The 24,430-nt window shown below is 38.8% G+C and overlaps 1 protein-coding gene and 1 pseudogene across 2 annotated transcripts in view; one reads left to right on the top strand and one right to left on the bottom strand.

The window, feature by feature from the left end:
* Positions 1-24,430, bottom strand: part of SMAP1 (small ArfGAP 1) — a 150,990-nt gene that overhangs the window by 89,981 nt on the left and 36,579 nt on the right. For both annotated transcript variants that reach the window (XM_090282648.1, XM_090282649.1), the window contains exon 2: positions 16,772-16,905. In XM_090282648.1, the coding sequence (XP_090138774.1) occupies positions 16,772-16,905 (134 nt within the window). The remainder of the gene's footprint in view (positions 1-16,771; positions 16,906-24,430) is intronic.
* Positions 17,666-21,153, top strand: LOC150007287 (FUN14 domain-containing protein 2 pseudogene; annotated as a pseudogene).

Below are 24,430 nucleotides of genomic sequence, written 5' to 3'. Positions count from 1 at the left end.
CAGCAACACATTAGAAAGATCATACACCACGATCAAGTAGGATTCATCCCAGGGATGCAAGGATGGTTTAATATTCGCAAATCAATAAACGTAATACACCACATTAACAAAATGAAAGACAAAAACCACATGATAATGTCAATAGATGCAGAAAAAGCATTTGATAAAGTACAACACCCATTTATGATGAAAACTCTCAGCAAAATGGGAATAGAGAGAGCATACCTCAACATAATAAAGGCCATATATGAGAAACCTGAAGCCAACATCATACTCAATGGGCAAAAACTGAGAGCATTCCCCCTGAGATCAGGAACAAGACAAGGATGTCCGCTCTCTCCACTCCTATTCAACATAGTCTTGGAAGTTCTAGCCACCGCAATCAGACAAGAAAGAGAAATAAAAGGCATCCAAATTGGAAAATAGGAAGTAAAACTGTCATTATTTGCAGATGACATGATAGTGTACATAGAAAACCCTATAGACTCCACAAAAAAACTACTCGACCTAATAAGTGAATTCGGCAAAATAGCAGGATACAAAGTCAATATTAAGAAATCAAAGGCATTTTTATACACCAACAATAAAAACTCAGAGATAGAAACTGAAAGAAAAATTCAATTTACCATAGCAACAAGAAAAATAAAATACCTAGGAATAAACTTAACCAAGGAGGTAAAAGACCTGTACTCAGAAAACTACATAACACTGAAGAAAGAAATTAAGGAAGATACAAATAAATGGAAGCATATACCATGCTCATGGATGGGAAGAATCAACATCATTAAAATGTCCATACTACCCAAAGCAATTTATAGATTCAATGCAATCCCTATTAAAATACCAGCAACATATTTCACAGACCTAGAACAAATACTTCAAAAATTTATATGGAACCAAAAAAGAGCCCGAATAGCTACAGCAATTTTGAGGAAGAACACAGTAGGAGGAATCACAATACCTGATATCAAACTATACTACAAGGCCACGGTAATCAAAACAGTCTGGTACTGGCATAAAAACAGACATATAGATCAATGGAACAGAATAGAGAGCCCAGAAATAAACCAAGGTTCATATGGCCAACTAATATTTGACAAAGGGGGAAAGAACATCAAATGGAGTGAAAAGAGCCTCTTCAACAAATGGTGTTGGGGGAACTGGACAGGGACATGCAAAAAAATGAAACTAGACCACCAACTTACACCATAGAGCAGAATAAACTCAAAATGGATCAAAGACTTAAATGTAAGCCGTGATACCATAAAAGTCCTAGAGGAAAAAATAGGCAGGAAAATTTCAGATATCCCACATAGCAACATTTTCACTGATATATCTCCTAAGGCAAGGGAAATAAAGGAAAGAATAAACAAATGGGACTACATCAAACTAAAAAGTTTCTGCTCAGCTAAAGAAAACATCAGCAAGATGAAAAGGAAACCAACCATATGGGAAAATATATTCGCCAATGACATCTCAGACAAGGGACTGATCTCCAAAATATATAAAGAACTCATACGACTCAACAACAAGAAGACAGACAACCCAATTAAAAAATGGGCAAAAGACCTGAACAAACACTTCTCCAAAGAAGACATACAGAGGGCCCATAGACATATGAAAATATGCTCAACATCACTAGCCATCAGAGAGATGCACATAAAATCCACAATGAGATACCACCTCACACCAGTCAGAATGGTCATAATCAACAAATCAACAAACAACTTGTGCTGGAAAGGATGCGGAGAAACGGGAACCCTGGTGCATTGCTGGTGGGAATGCAGACTGGCGCAGCCACTATGGAAAACAGTTTGGAATTTCCTCAAAAAACTAAAAATGGAACTGCCTTTTGAACCAGCAATTCCATTACTGGGATTATATCCGAAAAATCCTGAAACACCAATTCAAAAGAACCTATGCACTCCAATGTTCATAGCAGCACTATTTACAATAGCCAAGTGCTGGAAACAACCTAAATGCCCATCTGTAGATGAGTGGATCAAAAAACTGTGGTACATTTACACAATGGAGTTCTATGTAGCAGAAAGAAAGAAGGAACTTCTACCATTTGCAACAACATGGATGGAACTAGAGAGAATTATGCTTAGCGAAACAAGCCAGGCAACGAAAGAAAAATACGTTATGCTGTCACCTATTACAGGAAACTAATGAACAACACAAACAAATGAGCAAAATTGAACCAGAGGTATGTAAACAAGGAGTAGACTAACAGTAACAAGGGGGGAGGTGGGAGGGAGAAAAGGGGGTAAGAAGGGGAAGTGTCAAATCAAAGAACATGTATAAATGACCCACAGACATGGGCAACTGAGTGGGAACTGAATGTGGGGGAAGGGAGGGGCAGGATACAGGGAAGCAAGAGGGGAAAAAAAAAGTGAGACAACTGTAATGGAAAAACAAACAAAAAAATTTTTTTAGTGGGGGAAAATGAAAATATGAAGAATGGAAATGCCAGTTCAGTGAATATTAGGACAAAGATTTTCCTTCACGTTGTATATTTTTCTCCCTATTTGATCTCTCCAGAGTTTGGCATTCTAAACAAGTAAGTAATGACTTAAGTTTCTTTGCAGAGAACTAATAAGACCAGTTGTTAATAGAGGTTTCTTTTTCTGACCAAGCCTTTGACTGGAATGTCAAGCCTAAAGGAGACATGCTTGGGCTCAGGTTGTTACCAAAAAGCCCTAAGGAACTGGGAATGACTTTCAAAGGTAATAAAAGCCCGCGAAATAAAAGGCCTGCTGCCATGGTTGGTTGTGCGGTCCACAGCAATCTCTCCAGGGAAGGACCAAAGGTTGTTTTCCTGAAAGATGGCTAGAAGGGACCTTAATGCACAATGGAAAACCAGAAAGACTTGGAAAGGACAGGTGTGTACAGGCAAGGATGAATGCCAGGCATGTGGCCCAGCTTCTGTGCCCTGAAGAGCAGACTGAGGGCCACCCTAAATGTTCCTTGGGTAAGTTCCAGCAAAACAGAACTAAAGATCATAAGTGATCATTTGCTGCTCTTGTTATGTTTATGCAAATGAACAGGATAAATTAAAAATGGACTTAATGTAGTGCCTTTAAAGACAAGGAGAGTAATCTTAGGGAGAAAAATCATTATTCAAGGAAAATCACAATGATCAGTGGCAGACTGTAAAGTAGGGTAGCTAACCGTCTTAAAAGTTTCTTCTCATTTAAAAAATGGTTTCACTTGAAAATTAAACCATATCTGTGATATCACCAAAGAGATTCAAGTTGCAGACAAGTAGAATGTCAAGTGCCTTGCAACTGGATGTCTTCCCAATAAGACAGTCTTACAGATTTAAAGACTTGTTTGTTGGTTATGTTACATAAATTAACATGTGTTTTCTGTTTTCAAAGGGCATAAGCCTATGACCGCATTACCTGAGTGATTGTCTGTACGCATAAGCCTCACTTAATCCTCTCTGCAGCGCTGCCTCCTGAGACTCAACAGTTTGGCTGAACTAAATGGCTGGGTTGGTGAAGAATGGGGTGGTCTGTGGGCTTCACTTTAAAACTGGTTTCTCTTTTCTATCCTAATGGCTTGGACAGAAAGGGCCCAGAGGTCTGAGAGGGGGGGAAACATAAACTATTTCCCTCAGCCCAAACTAAATATAATGGGCAAAAGGGTTTTGGACAGGCGAGATGTGCCTAGCACACCTTCCTCCAAAGAAGCCCTTTTTTTTTTTTCTCCTAATGTGGAACATTGAAAAATTAATCCCTGCCTTTTGTCACCTAGTAGTTATGGATTGAATGGTGCTTTTTAAGCCTTTTTGCCAAATCTGTTGCCCCCAGAACACAACAAGGATGCCAGCCTGCTAAACCAAGCACGCCGTTGTCCGGAGACAGCCAACTGACCTGGAGTCTGCACAGTCCTTCCCCATGTGGGAAGGCCACCCTCCCCTCCACACCCCCACTATTATTAGGGATTTCTGGACCCAAGGGTAGGTAGGACGACGACCATGTCCAGCTTGAAGCAGCTAGAGGAGCCTGAGACCTTCGCCCATTGTCCTTTACAAGATTACAAAGGGTCTTAATATCTGAGAGGGAGGGATAGTTATTTTTTACGAACCATGGGTATGGACTTGGGGGGGGGATGCTGGGGGAGGGAGATACTGGGTGGAGGGGAGTAAAGGGGAAAAAATTGGAACTACTGCAACAACATAATCAATAAAATATACTTAAAAAAAAAAAGAAAAAAGAAAAGGGAACACTACTTGCTCTATTTCTTTCCATTAATAAAAAATTTTAGGACACAAAGACCAGGATTTTCAAACTGCCTTAGCTGAATGTATATTTAAAAAAGAAAACCTCGAGCTGTGGCTCAGTGGATTGAGCGTCGGCCTGCGAGCCAAGTGTCAATGGTTTGATTCCCAGTCAGGGCACATGACTAGGTTGCATGTTCAGGTCCCCAGTTCGGGGCCCGAGTGAGAGGCAACCACACAGTGATGTTTCTCTCCCTCTCTTTCTCCTTTCCCCTCTCTCTAAAAATAAATAAATAAATTATTTTTAAAAATAAAATTAAAAAAAAAGCCTTGATTAAAAAGAGAAAATGAATATTTGTAGTCCCTGAATAAATTCTTCATGTAAGTGACTCACCTCTACTACCACTTGAAATTTTCCAGAATAGTTCTCTATCTTCCTCTTAAAAGCCACCAGGATTTCTTGCATAGGAGCAAGCTTTTCAGGACTGGTTTCAAGATCTTTTGGATTGCAGCTGCTGGAAAAGAAGGGCCACCATTTTTGGTCTCAGGAACTCTTTGGAAATATTTAATACAGAGTCCATTCCTTCAGTTTTCATCAACTTGTGTTTTAGGGGAGTTGTTCTCTTTCTGTTTTAATTGTTCTTTTTGAGAACAAAGTTAAGTAAACTACACATTTAAAAATCAAAATTTTAAAATAATGATGTGGAATTAGAGCTACCAATTTTCATATTTCTCACAGTATATAGATATTTGATAATCAGATTTTGATTATCTGCTACAGCATTTGCTAGTTCCTACAAAATTCAGAGAATGCATTCTTTTCTTAAGCAGTAAAATTAAAGACAAAGTGGAAAAAGTTTCACATTACATCATTTGTCATCTGTACTTACTATGAAATTCTTACCACTAGAAGTCTAGGAACAAACCACTACTTTCATCCTAGGTGTTTAAGGTCCAGCTCAGCAGTTGTCCTGAAACTCTCCCCTCTGTCCAAGTCTTAGTGATGCTAACTCTTCAATATTGCTTGTAGGCTTCCCCCTACAATCTACCCTACTGCCAGTACTGTAGTTCACGATCTAGTCACTCACTGGGCCACTGAATGAATGTTCTTAAAAGAAACATAACATTAAATGTCACTCTTCAACTTAGAACATTTTAAGAGCTCCCTGCTTTGTCCCTGTTCCCACCCTCTATCATTCAGGATTAAGACCAAACCAGCCCCTGGCTGAAACTTTCACGTTTGCCTCCCATGACACACATAACTGCAACCAATGCTCTGGTCACAGAACACTACCTTAACTTTCTCAAATACAACATGCTTCTCCATCTTTCTGCCTAAAAGACTCTGCATAACCACATTATGCTTTTAGAAACGCATAAACAAATAAAGACACCATAAAAGTAGTATTAAGACATTTTTTAAATGTTTAAACTTACCATATCACCAAATGCTAATAATATTTAAAAAATAATAAGAATAAAGAGTCACCAAGTAGTAACTTCCTGAAGATCACACATCATTTAGTTAACAAAGCCAAAACCAGAACCCAGGTCTAGAGTCCCAGACCAGTGCTTTGACTATGCCTGCTATCCTCTATCATTATTAATATTCATACAAAGCAAGGAAGAGAAGTGACTACACCTTTAAAATATGTGTAATAAAATTAACAATAATTGTTTCCATGTAATCCATTTATGCAAGTATTCATAATTGCCACCTAACAATTTCCTACTAACTATAGCGCTCTATATGGGGATATATAAGTCTTTATCTTCAAATAATTTATTATTCCTTTAAATTCTCCCCAATCTACCTTATTAGGTGGTATATTAAAAAAAAAAAAAGTTAAATTCATGAAAGACTTCCACTAAGTAACATCTTACCATTCTTTTCACTGCTTTGACCCAAGAACTATATAGTCAATCACTAGAAAAGGAGAATTCTAAATACTTTTACTGACCTTTTTAAAAATTTAACCTTAAAAAGTTAATAAATCAAGAGAAAGCAGAAAAATAGGGTACAAACTTGCACATGAAAATTCAAAATAAATGTGACTTTGGTCAAAAAGGATTGCTTAAAAAGGCAAACTTCTAGTATTCCCCAGACTTTCTGCCAAGATGGAGGCATAGACAGACACGTTGCGTCTCCCTCCACAACTAAGAAGGAACACAACTACCTCAAAACTAGAAACAACCAGAAGTTCCAGAAAATCAAACTACATGGAAGTCCAGCAAACAAAGATATAAAGAGGAAATACTCATCCAGACAGGTAGGAGGGGTGGAGCCGGGGTAGAGAGGACGTAGTGTGGTAGTGTGGTGGTAGAAGTGGCGGCGGCAGCATGCCGGCAGAAAGCGCAGTCACACGTTTTAAAAAGTCAGGAGGGACACCTGGAGAGCGTTCCCAGCTCCTCACTGGACCTCGCAGCTCACAGTCTCAGCCCCGGGGAAAATCAAGCCTCATTGCTTCTGACTATGCAAACTAGTGGGGGTTGGGGTGGGGGCATAAACTGCTGGTCTCTCAGCAGAGTCTGCTTGTTTAAAGGGCCCCCACGGTCCTAGAACTCCGCAGACCCACCCACTCTGGGAACGAGAACAGCAGCCAGAGCAGCAGCTAGAGGGGTGCCCATCCAGTGTGAAAGTGGGAAAGGTGCCTGGAAAAGGGGTGAGTGCTGGGCAGGAGGCATTGTTCCCTCTTGGACCCCTCCCCCACACACAGTGCCACAACGTGGTGAAACAGGTCACCCTGTGCTGATAAATCACTAAGGCTCCGCACCTTACAATGTAACAGGAGCAACAGCTCTACCTGGGACGCAGAGGCAAACAAACACAGGAGCCTGTCAGAATGAGGAGACAGAGAAATATGGCCCAAAAGGGGAAACGAATCAAGGTTCCAGTAGGAGAACTAAGCGATGAGGAGATAGCCAACCTAACAGATGAGGAGACAGACAACCTAACAGACACAGAATTCAAAACACTGGTGATAAAGATGCTCACAGGCTTCACAGATATGCTTGAGTAAGGCAAACACATAAGAGAAGTGAAGGCTATGATAAGTGAAATGAAGGAAAATCCACACAAAACCAATGGTGAAGGGAAGGAAACCGGGTTCAAATCAATGATTTGGAAAATAAGAAAGAAAAAAATAGTCAACCAGTGCAGAACGAGGAAGCAAGAATTGAAAAAAATGAGGAAAACTTCCCAAATTTTGCGAAGGAGATAGACATACAGGTCCAGGAAACACAGAAGGTCCCTGGCGAGCTGGACCCAGAGGGGACCACACCAGGACACATCATGATTGAGATGCCAAATGTGAAAGATAAAGACAGAGTCCTGGGGGCAGCAAGAGAGAGGGGAAAGTTGCCTTCAAGGGGTTGCCTATGGGACTATCAGCTGATTTCTCAGAGGACACTTTGCAGGCAGGAAGGGACTGGCAAGCAGTATTCAATGTGATGAAAGGCAACATGCAACCAGGATTACTCTATCCAGCAAGGCTAACATTTGGAATGGAAGGGCAGATGAAGTGCTTCCCAGACAAGGTAAAGCTAAAGGAGCTCATCATCACCAAGCTATTATTATATGAAATGTCAAAGGGACTTACTTAAGAAAAAGAAGATCAAAACTATGAACACTAAAATGACAACAAACTCACAACTATCAACAACTGAATCTAAAAAATACAAACAAAATCCAACTAAGCAAACCAGAATAGGAACAGAATCATAGGTATGGGGATCATTTGGAGGGTTATCAGCTGGGAGGGGCGAGGGGAAGAAATGGGGATATGGTGCAGGGATTAAGAAGCATAATCGGTTGGTACAAAATAGACAGGGTGAAGTTAAGAATAATATAGGAAAGGATGAAGCCAAAGAACTTATATGCACGGCCCATGGACATGAACTAAGGGGTGTGAGATTGCTGGAGGAAAGCGGGGTACTGAGCGGAGGGGAGCAAAGGGGAAAAAATATTGCAACTATTGTAACAACATAGTCAATAAAACACACTTAAGAAAATAAAAAAATAGAAATAAAAAGAGGCAAACTTCTTAGTAAACTTTAAATTTTGTTAAAGACAGTATCACATTTCTTTCTTCACCTTACTCTGCAAGTGTAGACAATACATAAACCCTACATTGTAAGCTGCCTGCTTGCTCCATTCTTCTTTGAGGACACACTTAATGATTCAGGCAAGGAGTCAGCATAAATTGAAGATCAATCAACTTTAAAAGTTAAGTATGTACATGAGACCATGATTTGATAAAGTTTATCAGCTTGATGGAACTATAATCAGCACTCTTCCTACAAAATAAGAAAAACGTTGCTTGACCTTGTGTTTTCTCCAATAAATGTGTACTTAGAATTGTATACTGAAAGCTTATTTTGTGCCTGGTTCTTTAGGGCATTATGAAAATTTAAGCGTCAAAACCTTGAGAACTAAACAATAGTCTAACACATACAGGTCAAATGTGGTTAAATCATAGAGCTCTCCAAATTAGCTTTTTTAATTGGAACTTCATTCTATTAAATATTGCTTGTCTTGGGAATTCTGTAATAGTGGTGACAATTTTTGAGGCTCCAAGAAGCTCCTCATACACACACACACACACACACACACACACACACACACACACACAGAGTATAGATAGAAAAACCAAAAACCCCTGGAGAACATTTACAACAAAATTTAGTGAATGAGTACACCCAAACTTCAAAATGCCATCAGGAAGGGAAAAGACCCCAATGACTACTAGAACGCCCATGATGCCTCACGGGAAATCAGGTGGATCTGAGAACAGAATGCTAAAATAGTGAAGAGATACAAACAGGAAATTACAGTGAACAAATCTGTAGAAATTGCATGAAATTGAAAGGATTTTTTATCCAACCCAATAGCCAGTAAGTTGGTCCACAATAAGCTCAGGCCGGGGGGAAACAATCTAGTCCCTATGAACTCTTACAATGTAGCCACCAAGGAAAAACTACATAGTAGAAAATGATTAAAAGTTGAAGTCAGGAATAATGGAGATAAAGGAAGAAAAGGTCCAGATGAAAGTGGGAGAACAAAACAGAGCAAGAAAATCTCAAAACAGGTGACCTACATTTAATCTTAAATGAAAATATCTGAAGAAAGGTCTGTGAAGTTAAAAAAGTTATCTTGAAGTTTAGTTCCATTTAGAAGTAATGGAAAACTGTTGTCACATAAAAATAATCAACAGAGAATCAAGGGCAAATCTCATACAAAGTTATTAGGAGAAAAGAATAAGAAGCAAAATAACAGTTCTACAATGAAACCACACTAGAATAGGCCCAGAAAACATATCAAAACTGAAACCTACTAATTCAGAACAAGCTAAAAGACATACACAAGATAAAAAAGGATATGTAAAATGATTTAAAAGACGTGAAGTTATGAAAGAATACTAAATCAGGAATTAGAAACAATGAGAAATAAAATAAAAACTCCAAAAATAATTAAAGATAAAAGAAAAATGTTTCTGAAATGAATATGAAATAATTAAAACATGAGACGAATAAACAGAAGAAAACTGAAAAGGCAATAGAAAAAACACATTAATTTAAATTTAAAAAAGAAGTAATGAAAGGGATCCAAGAGAAAGTGACAAATATAGATAGGAGTTAGGCAATGAAGATCCAACACACAAGTAAGAAAGTCATGAAAGAAGAAAATTTAAACAAGAAAGAATACCAGAAAGAATTTTTAAAGTCACTGAAAAAAAACAAAACTTGAAACTACACACTGGAAGAGCATACCACAGATAGGCATTTCTTGTCTAAAAGAAGTCTCTTTATATTTGAAGATGTAGATAGGTTAAACACAAAAGCACAAAAGAAGATACACCATGTAAACATTAAGCAGAAGGCTGCAGTGCCTACAGGTAAATGCATAATAACTGTAACTACACCACTGCTGTGCAACAAAAAGATAATCTGAGCTAGTTATATTGAGTTTAAATTTCCTAGTAGCCTATTCAAAAACTTACAAAACAGGTAAAGTTAATTTTAATAACATAATTTATATATCATCCCTTTCTCCTCTGCAGAACTTCCATGGAAAACACAGTAACTTATGTCACTTTCATCAATGCAATGCATTATTGGATCCTGTTCTAAGTAAAACAAATCTGCACAACTGCATGATTCATGTAAAATTTAAGTTTCACCCTGGCCTGTGTGGCTCAGTTAGTTGAAGCATAGTATGTAACTGAAGGACTGAAAGTTCAGTTCTCAGTTGGGGCACATGGATGGGTTGTGGGTCTGTCCCTGGTCCAGACACATACAATCCCAGGTCCGGGTACATAGGATCCCTGGTATGGATGCGAAAGGAAGGCAACCAGTCAGTGTTCTCTCTCCCTTCCTCTCTGTCTAAAAAGCAATGCAAAAATGTCCTCAGATGAAGATTTTTTAAAAAAATTAAGTTTCAACTGACTATCAATATTCTACTCCAGGTTCCTATTTTTTTAAAGATGGCAGAGGTGCCTCATCAGACTGCTGTACTTCTATCAAAGTGCAAGCCATTTTACTTCACAAAATTAGTATGTGCTTTTAAAGAATAAAATTTATCATAACATCATCTAAAATATACTATGTCAGAGAGTCAAAGAGTTGAGAAAACTACTGCAGTGTATTTTAGCCCCTTTCATCATCTACCTATCATAAACCTTCACATGTGTACCCCAATTTTAGCACTGAAGATAGACACAACATGGCCACCAATATAAGCACCTGCAACTTTAGTTCCTTTTTTAGGTACAAACAAGTATTTAAACTATCTATCTATTTTCTTTTACCTATTCTCCCTGTATTTGGCCTGTTAGAAATTCAAGCGGAGGCCCAGAATACAGCAAAGCTTATTGATGAAGATTAGTGAAAACCTGTGATTTTAGCATCCTTGGGGAAAAAAATTTCTAAAAACAAATGTTTAAGACAAGCAGATCAATACTATGACACATCTATTGCTAAATTAAACTAAAGGCTACCAAGTAGCCTTAGAGTAGGTTTTTCTAGGAATAAAAAGGTTACAGCAGAAATGTAACCCATTTAACTAGTGGTTTTTTTCCCTTATGAAAGAAAATATAAAGAACAAAGATGTTTGTTCAAAAAAATTTTTTTAACCAGTCTTTCATATTTAACCTGAGAATCTTGCCACATTCTTTTGAATTATCCAAGAGTACAAAAATCTTTATCCTCTGAGGTGGAATTCCACTTTTGGAAAAAGTTGAATCATATCTCTAATGGTAACATGTTATTTTTACTCAAACGCGAATAACGAAAATGTTTTTGAACTGCTGTAGTAACCAAAGAGGACTGAGTGTGCAAAGAATCTCAAGAATGAAAGAGACTTCAGAGTCATCTAAATTATTCATCTGCCCATTCAATGCCTGAATACCGCTACACATTTCCAAGGGGTTGCCCAGCCTCTGCACAAACCATTCCAATAATGGTTAATTAACTACTACTTTCCAAGGCAATCAATTTCAGTTTGGTTGGTGTGAAAGTACCACCTTTCTATTATCTGCATATATTACCTTGAAACTTTGACATACTACTTAAGTTATACTCCCTGTGACTGCTATATTTCGGGAATTTCAAAAGTATATAGAAACATGGGAAGAAAAGGACAGAGATCAACAAAATTTCAAAGAAACTATAAAAATATGTTTTTAATTGGGAGGAAATGCTTGTTTTTTTGTTTGTTTTCTCCATTCTCCCCATTCATCGCCAAAGAGAAGCATTATCTCACAGAATCAGAGCAAACCAAAGGTTGTTCTTAGCTTGCCATTAAAAATATTAAGCATGTACTGCGTTGCTAGCACTGCGGTAACCACCAATAGGACTACAAATACACATATGATAATTTCTAACTACTAGAAGCTTACAATTAAGTTAACTCAAAAAATATGTACAAAGGTTAATAAAATATACTAGATAATTAAGCACAGCCTATACTCAGAAGATGATTTTATTAGAGAAGTAGTATCTGATATGGTAGATACCCTAAAAACTGATTCTCACACACATAACATATATATAAGTAACTAATAGAAATACCGCCCCTGGCTGGTTTGGCTCAGTGGATTGAGCGTCGGCCTGCGAGCTCAGTGTCGCTGGTTCGATCTTCCAGTCAGGGTACATCAGAGAAGGAAAACTCTGACTCCAAAAAACCTCCGCTGCCTTGCGGCATACCTCTTCAGGGGAAAGGCTAAGGGAGTAAACCCCGACAGAAAATCCGGAGCCGGAGTCCCTAAGGCGGTTTGACGTTGTAGTCAACACCGGCAACTCCTGCGGCGCACCTGAAGCCAAGCTGTATTGACTCCGTCTTTCCCTTGGACCCTTCAGCTGCGAAGAGAGGGGGGGTCTGCTGCATGGGCAACAGCAGACCCTCCATATCACCCTGCCCAGGCTCTGTAGCTTCATCGCAAGATGTCGATTCAACACGGGAGGAGAGAGATACCATGTCACTCCCGAGTCGGACTGCACAGCCATTCTCGGCAGTGCAGATAGACTCTTAAGAAGCTACACCATCGTCTCTCGAGACGGACGGCTGCCGACGACGAATAGAAATACCAGTTGATAAAAAACTTTGAGGCAAAACTTTAATTACATTTTACAGAGTCACACAAAAAATAACATTTTTATGTGACAGCTTGACTGGGCTCAAAGATTAAATCACATTTCCACATTAACTACGAAAAGATCTAAAAAAGCAGAACTAACATAAACTAAGTATCATATTTGAAAATTATAAGCATGATTTTCATGAAATGTTGGGGTGGTAGGAGGGGAAGACATAGAGGAGAACTAAATGTAGTAAAAGTATTTCTCTTCTACAAATAAATACCACCCAAGCATATTTTACATCAAGGAAATTCTAATAAAATATATGAATAAGAAACACTAAATAATATGTGATCTATACCTCCCCTGAGTTAAGAGTCAAGAGCTAATAAGAACCAACTCCAAAAGATAAAAATTCCGATGTATAGCAACCTAAAGGTACAGAAATTAACGTAGTGGTTGCCTCGAGGGACCTGACTAGAAACTGGCATGAGGAAACTTTCTAAAGGTGATGGAAATGCTCTGTATATCTTCAATGTGGTACTGGTGACACAGTATAGACATTAGAGACATAAAATCCACTTATATCTGTGAATTGTTCTCTCTGTAATTACACCTCAATTTTTTAAATAAATGAATAAATAAATAAATAGGCACAAAGTTGGACTATAGGGAACATACCTACCACTCAGGAAATGTGATATGCTTAAACCTAAACAAGGAGCAACCTCAACAGACAACTGATGTGATTACCTAACTCTTCATCTCAAAATGCCTTAACGTATCGTCGTCGGCAGCTGTCCGTCTCGAGAGACGATGGTGTAGCTTCTTAAGAGTCTATCTGCACCGCCGAGAATGGTTGTGCAGTCCGACTCGGGAGTGACACGGTATCTGTCTCCTCCCGTGTTGAATCGACATCTTGCGATGACGCTGAAGCTACAGAGCCTGGGCAGGGTAATATGGAGGGTCTGCTGTTGCCCATGCAGCAGACCCCCCCTCTCTTCGCAGCTGAAGGGTCCAAGGGAAAGACGGAGTCGATACAGCTTGGGTTCAGGTGCGCCGCAGGAGTTGCCGGTGTTGACTACAACGTCAAACCGCCTTAGGGACTCCGGCTCCGGATTTTCTGTCGGGGTTTACTCCCTTAGCCTTTCCCCTGAAGAGGTATGCCGCAAGGCAACGGAGGTTTTTTGGAGTCAGAGTTTTCCTTCTCTGATGTACCCTGACTGGAAGATCGAACCAGCGACACTTAGCTCGCAGGCCGACGCTCAATCCACTGAGCTAAACCAGCCAGGGCAGACCTTAACATATACTATTACTAAAAAGGAATTATTTTTCACAAGTATCAGCAAGAAGTAATTCATCTACAGTCAATAATACCACAAAATGAATCTATTTATTTACTCAGTAGTATATTTAGCAACCAATTCACCACAGAAGATTCACTAGAAAAGTGAACTGCTCAATATCTGAAAGATATTCAAGGCAGCAATACTTAGGGTTTTACTTAATAAACAAATGGACTAATACTACTAATAACTGACAAGTTAATATTATTGAGTGTTTAAAATATGCCAGGTACTACTCTAAATGTTTTACCCATATTATTTAATTTGATCCTCACAGCAACCTACAGAAGTAGGCACTATTACCATTCCCATTTCATAAGCATCCACTTGTAACCACCCTGTTCTAACTCTAGGAAAAACTTTCTTAATCACGTTGTGCTATTGCCTCTCTACAATCATGCCTTGAAATTTTCTAGGCTAAAATAATGGTTGTGTTCTATAGTATAGAACTTTTATATTGCATAGAAGTTCCAGAATAATTTTTAAGGAGCAATTTTGGCTTTACTTACAATGAATATTGGATGGTAAGCCTGTCTGTGTGATTAGGCTTCTCTAGTCTTTCTTTACTTTTTTTTTAAGGTAAAACTTTATTGTCTACTCATGTGATTTTTTTTTTAAAGTGAGTGCATCCTAACCACATTTCTCATCAAAGGACACCTGGAAGAGGAGCTCTGTAGTATATGGAGCCATACAGAGCATTCTCTGGTGACAAGTATAAATCAAAAGTCTTATATTCCAATATAATAATTCTTATTTCAAGAAGTTGACAGTTGGAACCATACAAGTAGTTTTCAAATAACAACTTCAAAGACTGTATATTATTTAACAGTTGTTTTCAAAATATTTACATTTTTAATAATACAGTAGTATCTTGTAGTATACATGTAACCGATTCCACAGAAAACCCTCTGATTGGGAAGTTCTGCTCTAAGCTATAAAGAAAGAACGGCTGCCCACCTCAAATAACCTGCTATTCAACTCCTTTCAACAACCTACTTGAAAAAAATAATATTTCTGGAGAACTGAATTGTTCAGGGATTTCACATTTTGTCCTTAGTTTGGAATATACCATTTAAAAGACAAATACACTTTGGGTTTTGAACGTTTTGTACCTCCATTACAAACATCAAGTTACATTTTCAAGTTACATTTCACATTTTCTTTGTGTATGTGTGTGTATTTATTTGTAATCCTCACCCAGGGTTATATTTATTGATTTGAGAGAGAAACATCGATCAGCTGCCTCTTCTACATGCTAACCAGGGATCAAAAACCCACAACCTAGGTATGTGCTCTGACCAGGAATTGAACCCACATCCTTTTGGTGTAGAAGACAACACTCCAATCAACTGAGCCACCTGGCCAGGGCTATACTTCGCATTTTCTTAAAGACAACATTAAGAAACACTTACCACAGTTACTACAGAAATGTTATTAAGAACATTAACTTATATGAAACATTCAAAAAGCTCTGCTTCCTTGATATAACAAATTTCTCCACAAGGATTTGAAAATACATAAAGTATCATATTTTCTTTTATGATTTAGCCAGCAAAAAGCTCAAAAAATTATTTAAAACTGAACTAAATAAATGATGCTTGCCTTTAGAACCTGAAGATCTCTACTCTTTTTTTCCTTCACGTATTAAAGGTTTAATTTTTTTTTTTTTTAACATTTAAATCTTTGCTACATCTAGAACTTATTTTGCTATATCTGGAATTTACTTTGGTAAAAATAAATATGTCTTCAGTATAGAAGTTTACTTTCTTCAACCAAGTGAATATATCTTTTTTTAAATAACCCACTCCCCTGAGTATTCTATTCTTTCTACCCTTATCTCATTCCATTCATTCCAATTTTTATGTGTCTTTTTTTTTCTGATTGTGAGGTCTGTGTGTCACGAACATTCAGCTCCACGTATCTGTGTATTTAGCTTTCATACTAACTTAAAGTACTTTGAAAAGGGCATTAGAAAAGTAACGTAATTTCACTGTGAATTATAAAATAAAACCAGGAGAAATAATCATTCTTACATCACCAGTCAATCTTAAGGATTAGAAAGTATGATTCTGAGAATTTAAAACCGTCATGCCAGGAAAATGGTAAAACCTTAAAATTACAAATTAATCTCTAACAAAGCTAAATCATTCAAAACAAGTCCAAATCAGTAATTAGAACATTTGCTAACAGGGCTGTCTTCCAACTGTTAGACCCTGTCTGAAAATCAAGAACACCTCTTTACAGAAGGGAAATCCTCACTTAGTTCCTATGCTGGAAGGCATTTTATTATTTATCTTCACCCAGGCTCCCTCTACTGACAGGAAAAGAAAACAGACGATGAAATATATGGGCAAATTTCATTAACAAAGAAAAAGAAATTTATTTTTTAAATATTTCAAAATCAACATTTTAGATAAAAATAGATTATAAAGTGATTTTACTACAGACCCAAAAAGAAGACCCCACTGTCAACTGACAATTCAAATAACACTCAAATTTTATATGTGGCACATAACATTTCAACGTACTACTTTTCAATATTAATCCTTAGATGCAAGAAAGATTAATGATTTGAAATTCACTTTAAATATTTTTAATAATTTATCAGTAAGAAAATGTTTACCTGTATCTGTTCTGGTGTCCATTGGTCTAGGTTGACTGACTTGACCCTGGATATATGAACCCCAAGATTTCTATGGATTCCTGCACATCTGATGCAAATAAACACACCAATATTCCAGGAAGCCCACCGGGGACCTAATTAGGGAAAAGAAACAAAGAAAAGCAAATATGAAAAACTAAAATAATTATCATAACAGCACATAAACATCATTCTTTTTTTATACAATTATAACGGAGGCTTACAAAATTTACGCACTCAAATTTTCAAACGGCACCGGCAGCAGATTGCTAAGAAGAAATGTGTCTTGGCTATACTGAAAAGTTATACATTAACCTCAAGAACCTTAATGAGTTTGCTGATTTTGGTTTCCTACAAACTGACCCCCAAAATCTAAGAATTTAAAACTAATTTATGAGTACTTTTACTCTGTATTTCAACTAGAAATAGTAGAAGTCCTTTGCATAAAAGATTACTAACAAATAAAAATCAGAGATTTTTAAAAATAAGTCTTAGAAATTAGTAAGAAATAGACAAGCAACCTAATAAAAAATAAGCAGAAAGATATAAATGAGTAATTTACAGAAGAACTATATGGCAATTAACATATTAAAATATACACAACCTCATTAGTAATAAGGAAAAATGCCCTTTAAAATTATTACAATCCCAGACTTCCGGCCAAGATGGAGGCCTAGACTGACACTCTCCGTCTCCCTCCACAACTAAGAAGGAATACAACTACCGCAAAACCAGAAATAACCCGAAGTTCCAGAAAATAAAGCTACATGGAAGTCCAATGTATGAGTTATAAACAAGTGGTGCTCATCCAGACGGGTAGGAGGGTTGAAGCTGGGGCGAAGAAGTCAAGCTGCGCTGGTGGCAGCAGCTGCAGCAATGAGCGGCGGGACGCGGTAAGCACAGACACCCATATTTAAGGGAAGGCAAGAAGTGCCTGGCTGCAGACCAGATCCGTCAGCTCGCGATTCCAACACTGGGGAAGGCAGACCCCCACTGCCTCAGACTGTGAAGGCAAGAGGGGTTGGGGATGGAGAAAAAAGCTCCTGATCTCTCAGCAGGGAGTAAACAGCAAGAATCCATCTTGGACCCCTACCCCCACACAAAACATCACAATGCGGTGAGAAGGGTTGCCCAGTAGTGCTGAGTGTACAGGGTTCTGCCCGCTACAGCATAGGAGGTGTGACAGCCCCACCCAGGAAGCAAAGGTAAACACAAAACTGTCAGGATGGCAGAGATAATGATAGAGCTGACCTGACAGCAAATATCTGATTTAACAGATCAGCAGAGAGGAAATCTTTCTGAGGCACAGTTCAGAGCTTTGGTTAAAAGAATGCTTACAGACCTGACAACAGATCTTAAACAAAACAGAGAAGGAATAAAGGCTAGTCCTGCTGAAATGAACGAAAACACATAGGAAACAAGTGGTGAGGGAAAGAAAACCAGGGATCAAAGCAACAAATCGGAACATAGGGAAGGAACAGTAAATCAGTGCAGAAACAGGAAACGGAAACTGAAGAAAATGAGGAGAGGCTCAGAAACCTACAGGACAGCTATAAGCGGGCCAATATCCGAATCATAGGGTTGCCAGAAGGTGGAGAAGAAGAACTAGAAATTGAAAAATTATGTGAAAAAATAACGAGGCAGAACTTCCCTAACTTGCAGAAGGAAATACTTACAGGTACAGGAAACACAGAGAGTTTCAAAAAGAACTGGACCCAGGGAGAACCACACCAAGACACATTATAATCAAAATGTCAAAAATTAAGGATAAAGAGAGAATCTTAAAAGCAGCAAGAGAGAAGAAGAGAATTACATACACAGGGGTCCCAAACAGTATTCCCTCACTTATCACGGGTATTACATTCTAGAACTCCCCATGATAGGTGAAATTCCGCGAAGTAGGAACCTTACATTTATATTAGTATTTATATATATTTTAAGGCTTTATGAACCCTTCCCACACACTTATAAACCATTCCCAGTCCCTTATTAACCTTTCCCACTCCCCTATTAACCTTTTCCACACTTTTATAAACACTACTTATGTTCTTAAACATATTTTACACTCTTAAACGTACATAACTTTAACAACATACGTATACAGTATCACAAAAATCCCGCAATATAGCGAAAAATCCGCGATAAATAATTAAATATAATATCTTTAAAAATCCCACGATACAGTGAGGTCACAATAAGTGAACAGCGATACAGAGAGGGACTACTGTAAGACTATCAGCTGATTTCTCAAAAGAAACTCTGTAAGCAAGAAGGGACTGGCAAGAAATATTTAAAGTAATGAAAAGCAAAAACCTACAACCACAATTACTCTATCCAGCTAAACTGTCACTCAGAATAGAAGAGCAGAGAAAGTGCTTCCAGGACAAAGTAAAACTGAAGGAGTTCATCGGATCCAAACTACTGTTATATGAAATGTTAAAGAGACTTGTTTAGGAGAAAGAGGATCAAAACTATGAACATTAAAATGATGGTCTGTGGGCTTCACCTTAAAACAGGTTTCTCTTTTCTATTCCAATGGCTTGGACAGAAAAGACCCAGAGGTCTAAGAGGAGGAAAACCTAAAATATTTCCCTTAGTCCAAGCTAAATATAATGGACAAAAGGGTTCTGGACAGATATGATGTGCCTGGCAACCTTCCTCCAAAGAAGCCCCTCTTTTTTTTTTCCTAATTGGGGATATTGAAAAATTAATCCCTGCCTTTTGTCATCTAGAGGTTATGGATTGAATGATGCCTTCTAACCCTGTTGCCATATCTGTTGCCCCCAGAATACAATAAGGAAGCCAGCCTGTTAAGCCAAGCATGCCGTGGTCTGGGGACAGCCAGCTGACCTGGAGTCTGCACGACCCTTCCCCATGTGGGAATGCCACCCTCCCCTTCACACCCCCACTCTTATTAGGAATTTCTGGACCCAAGGATAGGTAGGACGATGACCACGCCCAGCTTGAAGCAGCTAGGAGAGCAGGAGACCATCGCCCATTGTCCTCTATAATATTACAAAGGGTCTAAAGTCTGGGGGTGGGGGGGTTACTTTTTTTTATTGTTATAAAAAAATCAATTAATGAAGTAATTCTAAAATAATGATAACATAGGAAAGGGAGAAACTGGAAAGACTGCATGCAGGAACCATGGACATGGACTAGGAAAGGGAAAGACTGCTGAGGGAGGGGGATACTGGGCGGGGGGGAACAAAGGGGGAAAAAATGGAACTATTGTGACAATATAATCTATAAAATGTAATAAAAAAAGAAATTAAAAAAAAAAAAGAACTGTATCACAACAACCAACAACAGAAGCTAGGGAACCGAAACAAAGGCAAACTAAATAGGCAATGAGAGTGGGGAAAGAATTATAAGTATGGGGAACAATATGGGGGGAGGTCAGCTGGGAGGGGGAAGGGGGAAAGGGAAGGAGATGGTACAGGAATTAAGAAGCATAGTAGGAGGGAGTGGAGTAGTCAGGAAGATGTTGAGAAGAACAATATGCACAACCAATGGGCATGGACTGAAGTCTGGGGGGGGCACAACTGGTGGGAGGAGGGGATCACTGGGTGGAGGGGAACAAAGGGAAAAGAAATTGGGACAACTGTAACAGCATAATCAATAAAGCATGTTAAAAAAACTATTACAATCCCCACTTTGCATTTAACGTGTTAGAGACTTTTTCAAATCTAATATTGTGTTGTCAAGCATGAGAAAAAAACAAGGACTGGCTCCAGAAACCTTGTATCAGATTAATTTCCAATATAAATCTGAGATTTAAGGAATTTAAACTCTTCCACTGTGGCCTGGGAATAAAAACATCTACCCCACGTGCCAGAAGCCAGGTTGTGGCGAAAACAGCACGGCACTCCTTCTCCTACGGTGCCAAGCCACTGTGAGACTCATCGCGAGACGAGATCACTGAAATGGCCACGTCCAGTCAAGGAAATTTTGACTCACTGGACCATGCAGAACTTGCCAAAAAGCAGCCATGGTGGCGCAAGCCATTTGGTCAGGAATCTGGGCCCTCAGCTTAGAAGTATAGCGTGGCAACCCAGCTGTTAATTGGAGGTGTCACTGGATGGTGCACGGGTTTCATATTCCAGGAGGTTGGAAAGTTGGCTGCACCAGCTGTGGGAGAATTTTTTCTCCTTCAGCTTGCAAATCATATTCGGTATAGCAAAGATGACTGGCAATGAGTAGAAAAGGACATGAAGAAAGCCAAGGACCAGCTGAAGATCCGTAAGAGCAACCACTTATCTACAGAGGTGAAAAGCAAAGCTGAGGAGATGGTGTCATTTGTGAAGAAGAATGTTCTAGTGACTGGTGGATTTTTCAGATTTCTGCTTGCCATGGCATCCTAAGGAGGACGACTCATTGTTCCTGCTTTATCCAACTAGCAGCCTCTTCACTCCATCATAGGACATTGAGTCTCCTCTTCCCCCTCTTCTCCTGTGCCTTCCTCCCTGCTGTAGCATATCTGAATGGCTTCTATAGGTATCTCCTGGTCCAAACTCATACAGCCCTACCGTGAGCTTCATGACAACGTAAGAGACAATAGACATTAACTCTCCTCCCAGAACACTCCCCATCTGATTAATCTATAGGTCAGCAAGAATGTTCCTTTCCCGTCTACATAAGACACCTACTAGAATATATTGCAAGACGGCTCACTGGAGGATGAGTGGATCCTCAAAGGTGGTCCCAAATGATTTGAAAAAGTCATAACAAGCACATAGATACCTTATTCTGTGCTGCATGGAAAGGAACTGAATACATTTGCCTTTAAGCATGAATGACTTTGGTATCTTGGTGTCTACTTTCTTTTTTAGTTGGTTTTAGATTACAGAAAAAGCAGTATTTATGCTTGACATAATTATCCTGACAAAATGGTGGTATAAGCACTACAAAGGAAAAATTATGAATACAGAAGGAACCTGTGCTAAAGATATATATATATATATATATATATATATATATATATATATATATATATGCTAAACTGAAGACACCGTGTTTGGTGGGGAAATCAACCAATAGATACATCGTTGGATAGTCAGACTTAATGAATTATTTGGGGGCATTAAGATAATATCCAGAAGGTGGGGGTTTACACCATACAGGATAATGCATCTCATGGCTATTCCCAAAGGGTTTATTTATGGTAAAATAAGTGACTTTAGGCGGGAGAAGGGAAGACGCTCTTGGATTTTTATTTCATACAAAAGGTTTTAAGCTTTGAAATGTGAAATATTCTTTGTCAAAACATTAAGGGTAGTCATAGCTCCTCTACCAATTCTACTACTGTATTTCTTTATCGTTAGTATAAAATATATAACATTTGAACCAGAGCATTTAAGAGATAGCATTTTACATATTCAGAATTGAGAATGGTGGCGGACACAAAATAAATTATTTCCATCATTAAATGTAATCTGTCTCATAATGACTCTGACTCTGCGACTTATTCTTTAAAATAAAAGTTTATAGAAACACATATGCTTAGAATCTTAGCACATTTTGCTGTAAAGGCCTGATACCCACATCTGTAACCCCATCTAGAATATCTGCTTCTAGACGGTAAGGCTTGTGTGTGCACCATTATACCCATGGAGCTTAGCACTTAATGGGCACACGCTGTTTGTTGAATATATCAGTAATGACCTCATACAAAAGTATCTGGAAAAGGGACTGACGCAAAAAATTGAGACTTTATAAGTTTTGAGAATGCAGAAAATTTGGAATTAATTCTTAAACTTGTAGGTAATCCCTTTCAAGTTCAAGACCTTTCTTTTGTTTTTTAATATGCTTTATTGATTATGCAGTTACAATTGTCCCAATTTTTTCCCTTTGTTCCCCTCCATCCAGTGACCCGCCCTCCCTCCAGTTGTCCCCCCCTCCTTAATCCATGACCATCAGTTGTGCATATTGTTCTTCTCAACATCTTCCTGTCTACTCCATTCCCTCCTACTCCATCTTCTTCCCTTTCCCCCCTTCCCCCTCCCTGCTGACCTCCCCGCAAGATGTACCTCATACCTATAATTCTTTTCCCACTCTCATTGCCTACTTAGTTTGCCTTTGTTTCAGTTCCTTAACTTCTGTTGTTGGTTGTTGTGATACAGTTTTCACTTTAATGTTCATAGTTTTGATCCTCTTTCTCCTAAACAAGTCTCTTTAATATTTCATATAACAGTGGTTTGGATCTGATGAACTCCTTCAGTTTTACTTTGTCCTGGAAGCACTTTCTCTGCCCTTCTATTCTGAATGACAGCTTCGCTGGAGAGAGTAATCCTGGTTGTAGGTTTTTTGCTTTTCATTGATTCGAATATTTCTTGTCAGTCCCTTCTTGCTTACAGAGTTTCTTTTGAGAAATCAGCTGATAGTCTTATTGGGACCCCTTAGTACGTAATTCTCTTCTCTCTTGCTGCTTTTAAGATTCTCTCTTTATCCTTAATTTTTGACATTTTTATTATAATGTGTCATGGTGTGGTTCTCCCTGGGTCCAGTTTTTTTGAAACTCTCTGTGTTTCCTGGACCTGTAAGTATTTTCTTCCCCAAGTTAAGGAAGTTCTGCTTCATTATTTTTTCACATAATTTTTCAGTTTCTAGTCCTTCTTCTTCACCTTCTGGCAACCCTATGATTCGGATATTGGCCCGCTTATAGCTGTCCCATAGGTTTCTGAGCCTCTCCTCATTTTCCTCACTTTTTGTTTCCTCTTTCTGCACTGGTTGATTGTTCCTTCCCTATGTTCCAATTTGTTGATTTCATCCCTGGTTTTCTTTCCCTCACCACTAGTTTCATATGTGTTTTCATTCATTTCAGCAGCACTAGCCTTCATTCCTTCCCTGTCTTAAGATCTGCTGTTAGGTCTGTAAGCATTCATATAACCAAAGCTCTGAACTGTGCCTCAGAAAGATTTCCTCTCTGCTGATCTGTTAAATCAGATATTTGCTGTCTGGTCAGCTGCGTGACTAGGATCTCTATCATCATCTGTGCCATCCTGACAGTTTTGTGTTTACTTTTGCTTCCTGGGCAGGGCTGTCACACCTCCTACACTATAGGGGGCAGAGCCCCATGCACTCATCACTACCCAGCGACCCTTCTCACACACTGTGTGGCATTTTGTGTGGGGCGGGGGTCCAAGATGAATTCTTGTTGTTCACTCTCCACTGAGAGACCAGGAGCCTCCTCCTCCATCCCCATGCCCTTCAGCCCTCACAGTCCGAGGCAATGGGGGTCTGTCTTCCCCAGCATTGGAATCACGAGCTAACAGGTTTGGTCTGCAGCCTGGGGTGCTCCCCAGGCGCTTCTCGCCTCCCCTTAAATACGGGCGTTTGTGCTTACTGCAGTCCCACCACCATTGCTGCAGCTGCTGCCGCAAGCACAACTTGACATCTCCACTATGGCTTCACCCCTCCTACCTGTCCGGATGGGCACCACTTGTTTATAACTTCATATGTTGGACTTCCATGTAGCTTTATTTTCTGGAACTCTGGTTATTTCTGGTTTTGTGGTAAAATTGTATTCCTTCTTAGTTGTAGAGGGAGACAGAGCCTATCAGTCTAGGCATCTATCTTGGCCAGAAGTCTCTAAGGCCTTTCTTTTAAATGGTTGCCTTTTAATTTATCTTGGGAATGATG

This window comes from Furipterus horrens, unplaced genomic scaffold (assembly GCF_987537825.1).
Source record: "Furipterus horrens unplaced genomic scaffold, mFurHor1.1.pri manual_scaffold_6, whole genome shotgun sequence".
Lineage (NCBI taxonomy): Eukaryota > Metazoa > Chordata > Mammalia > Chiroptera > Furipteridae > Furipterus > Furipterus horrens.
The sequence above is the reverse complement of the archived record's forward strand: the minus strand, read 5'-3'. Positions and strand labels throughout refer to the sequence as shown.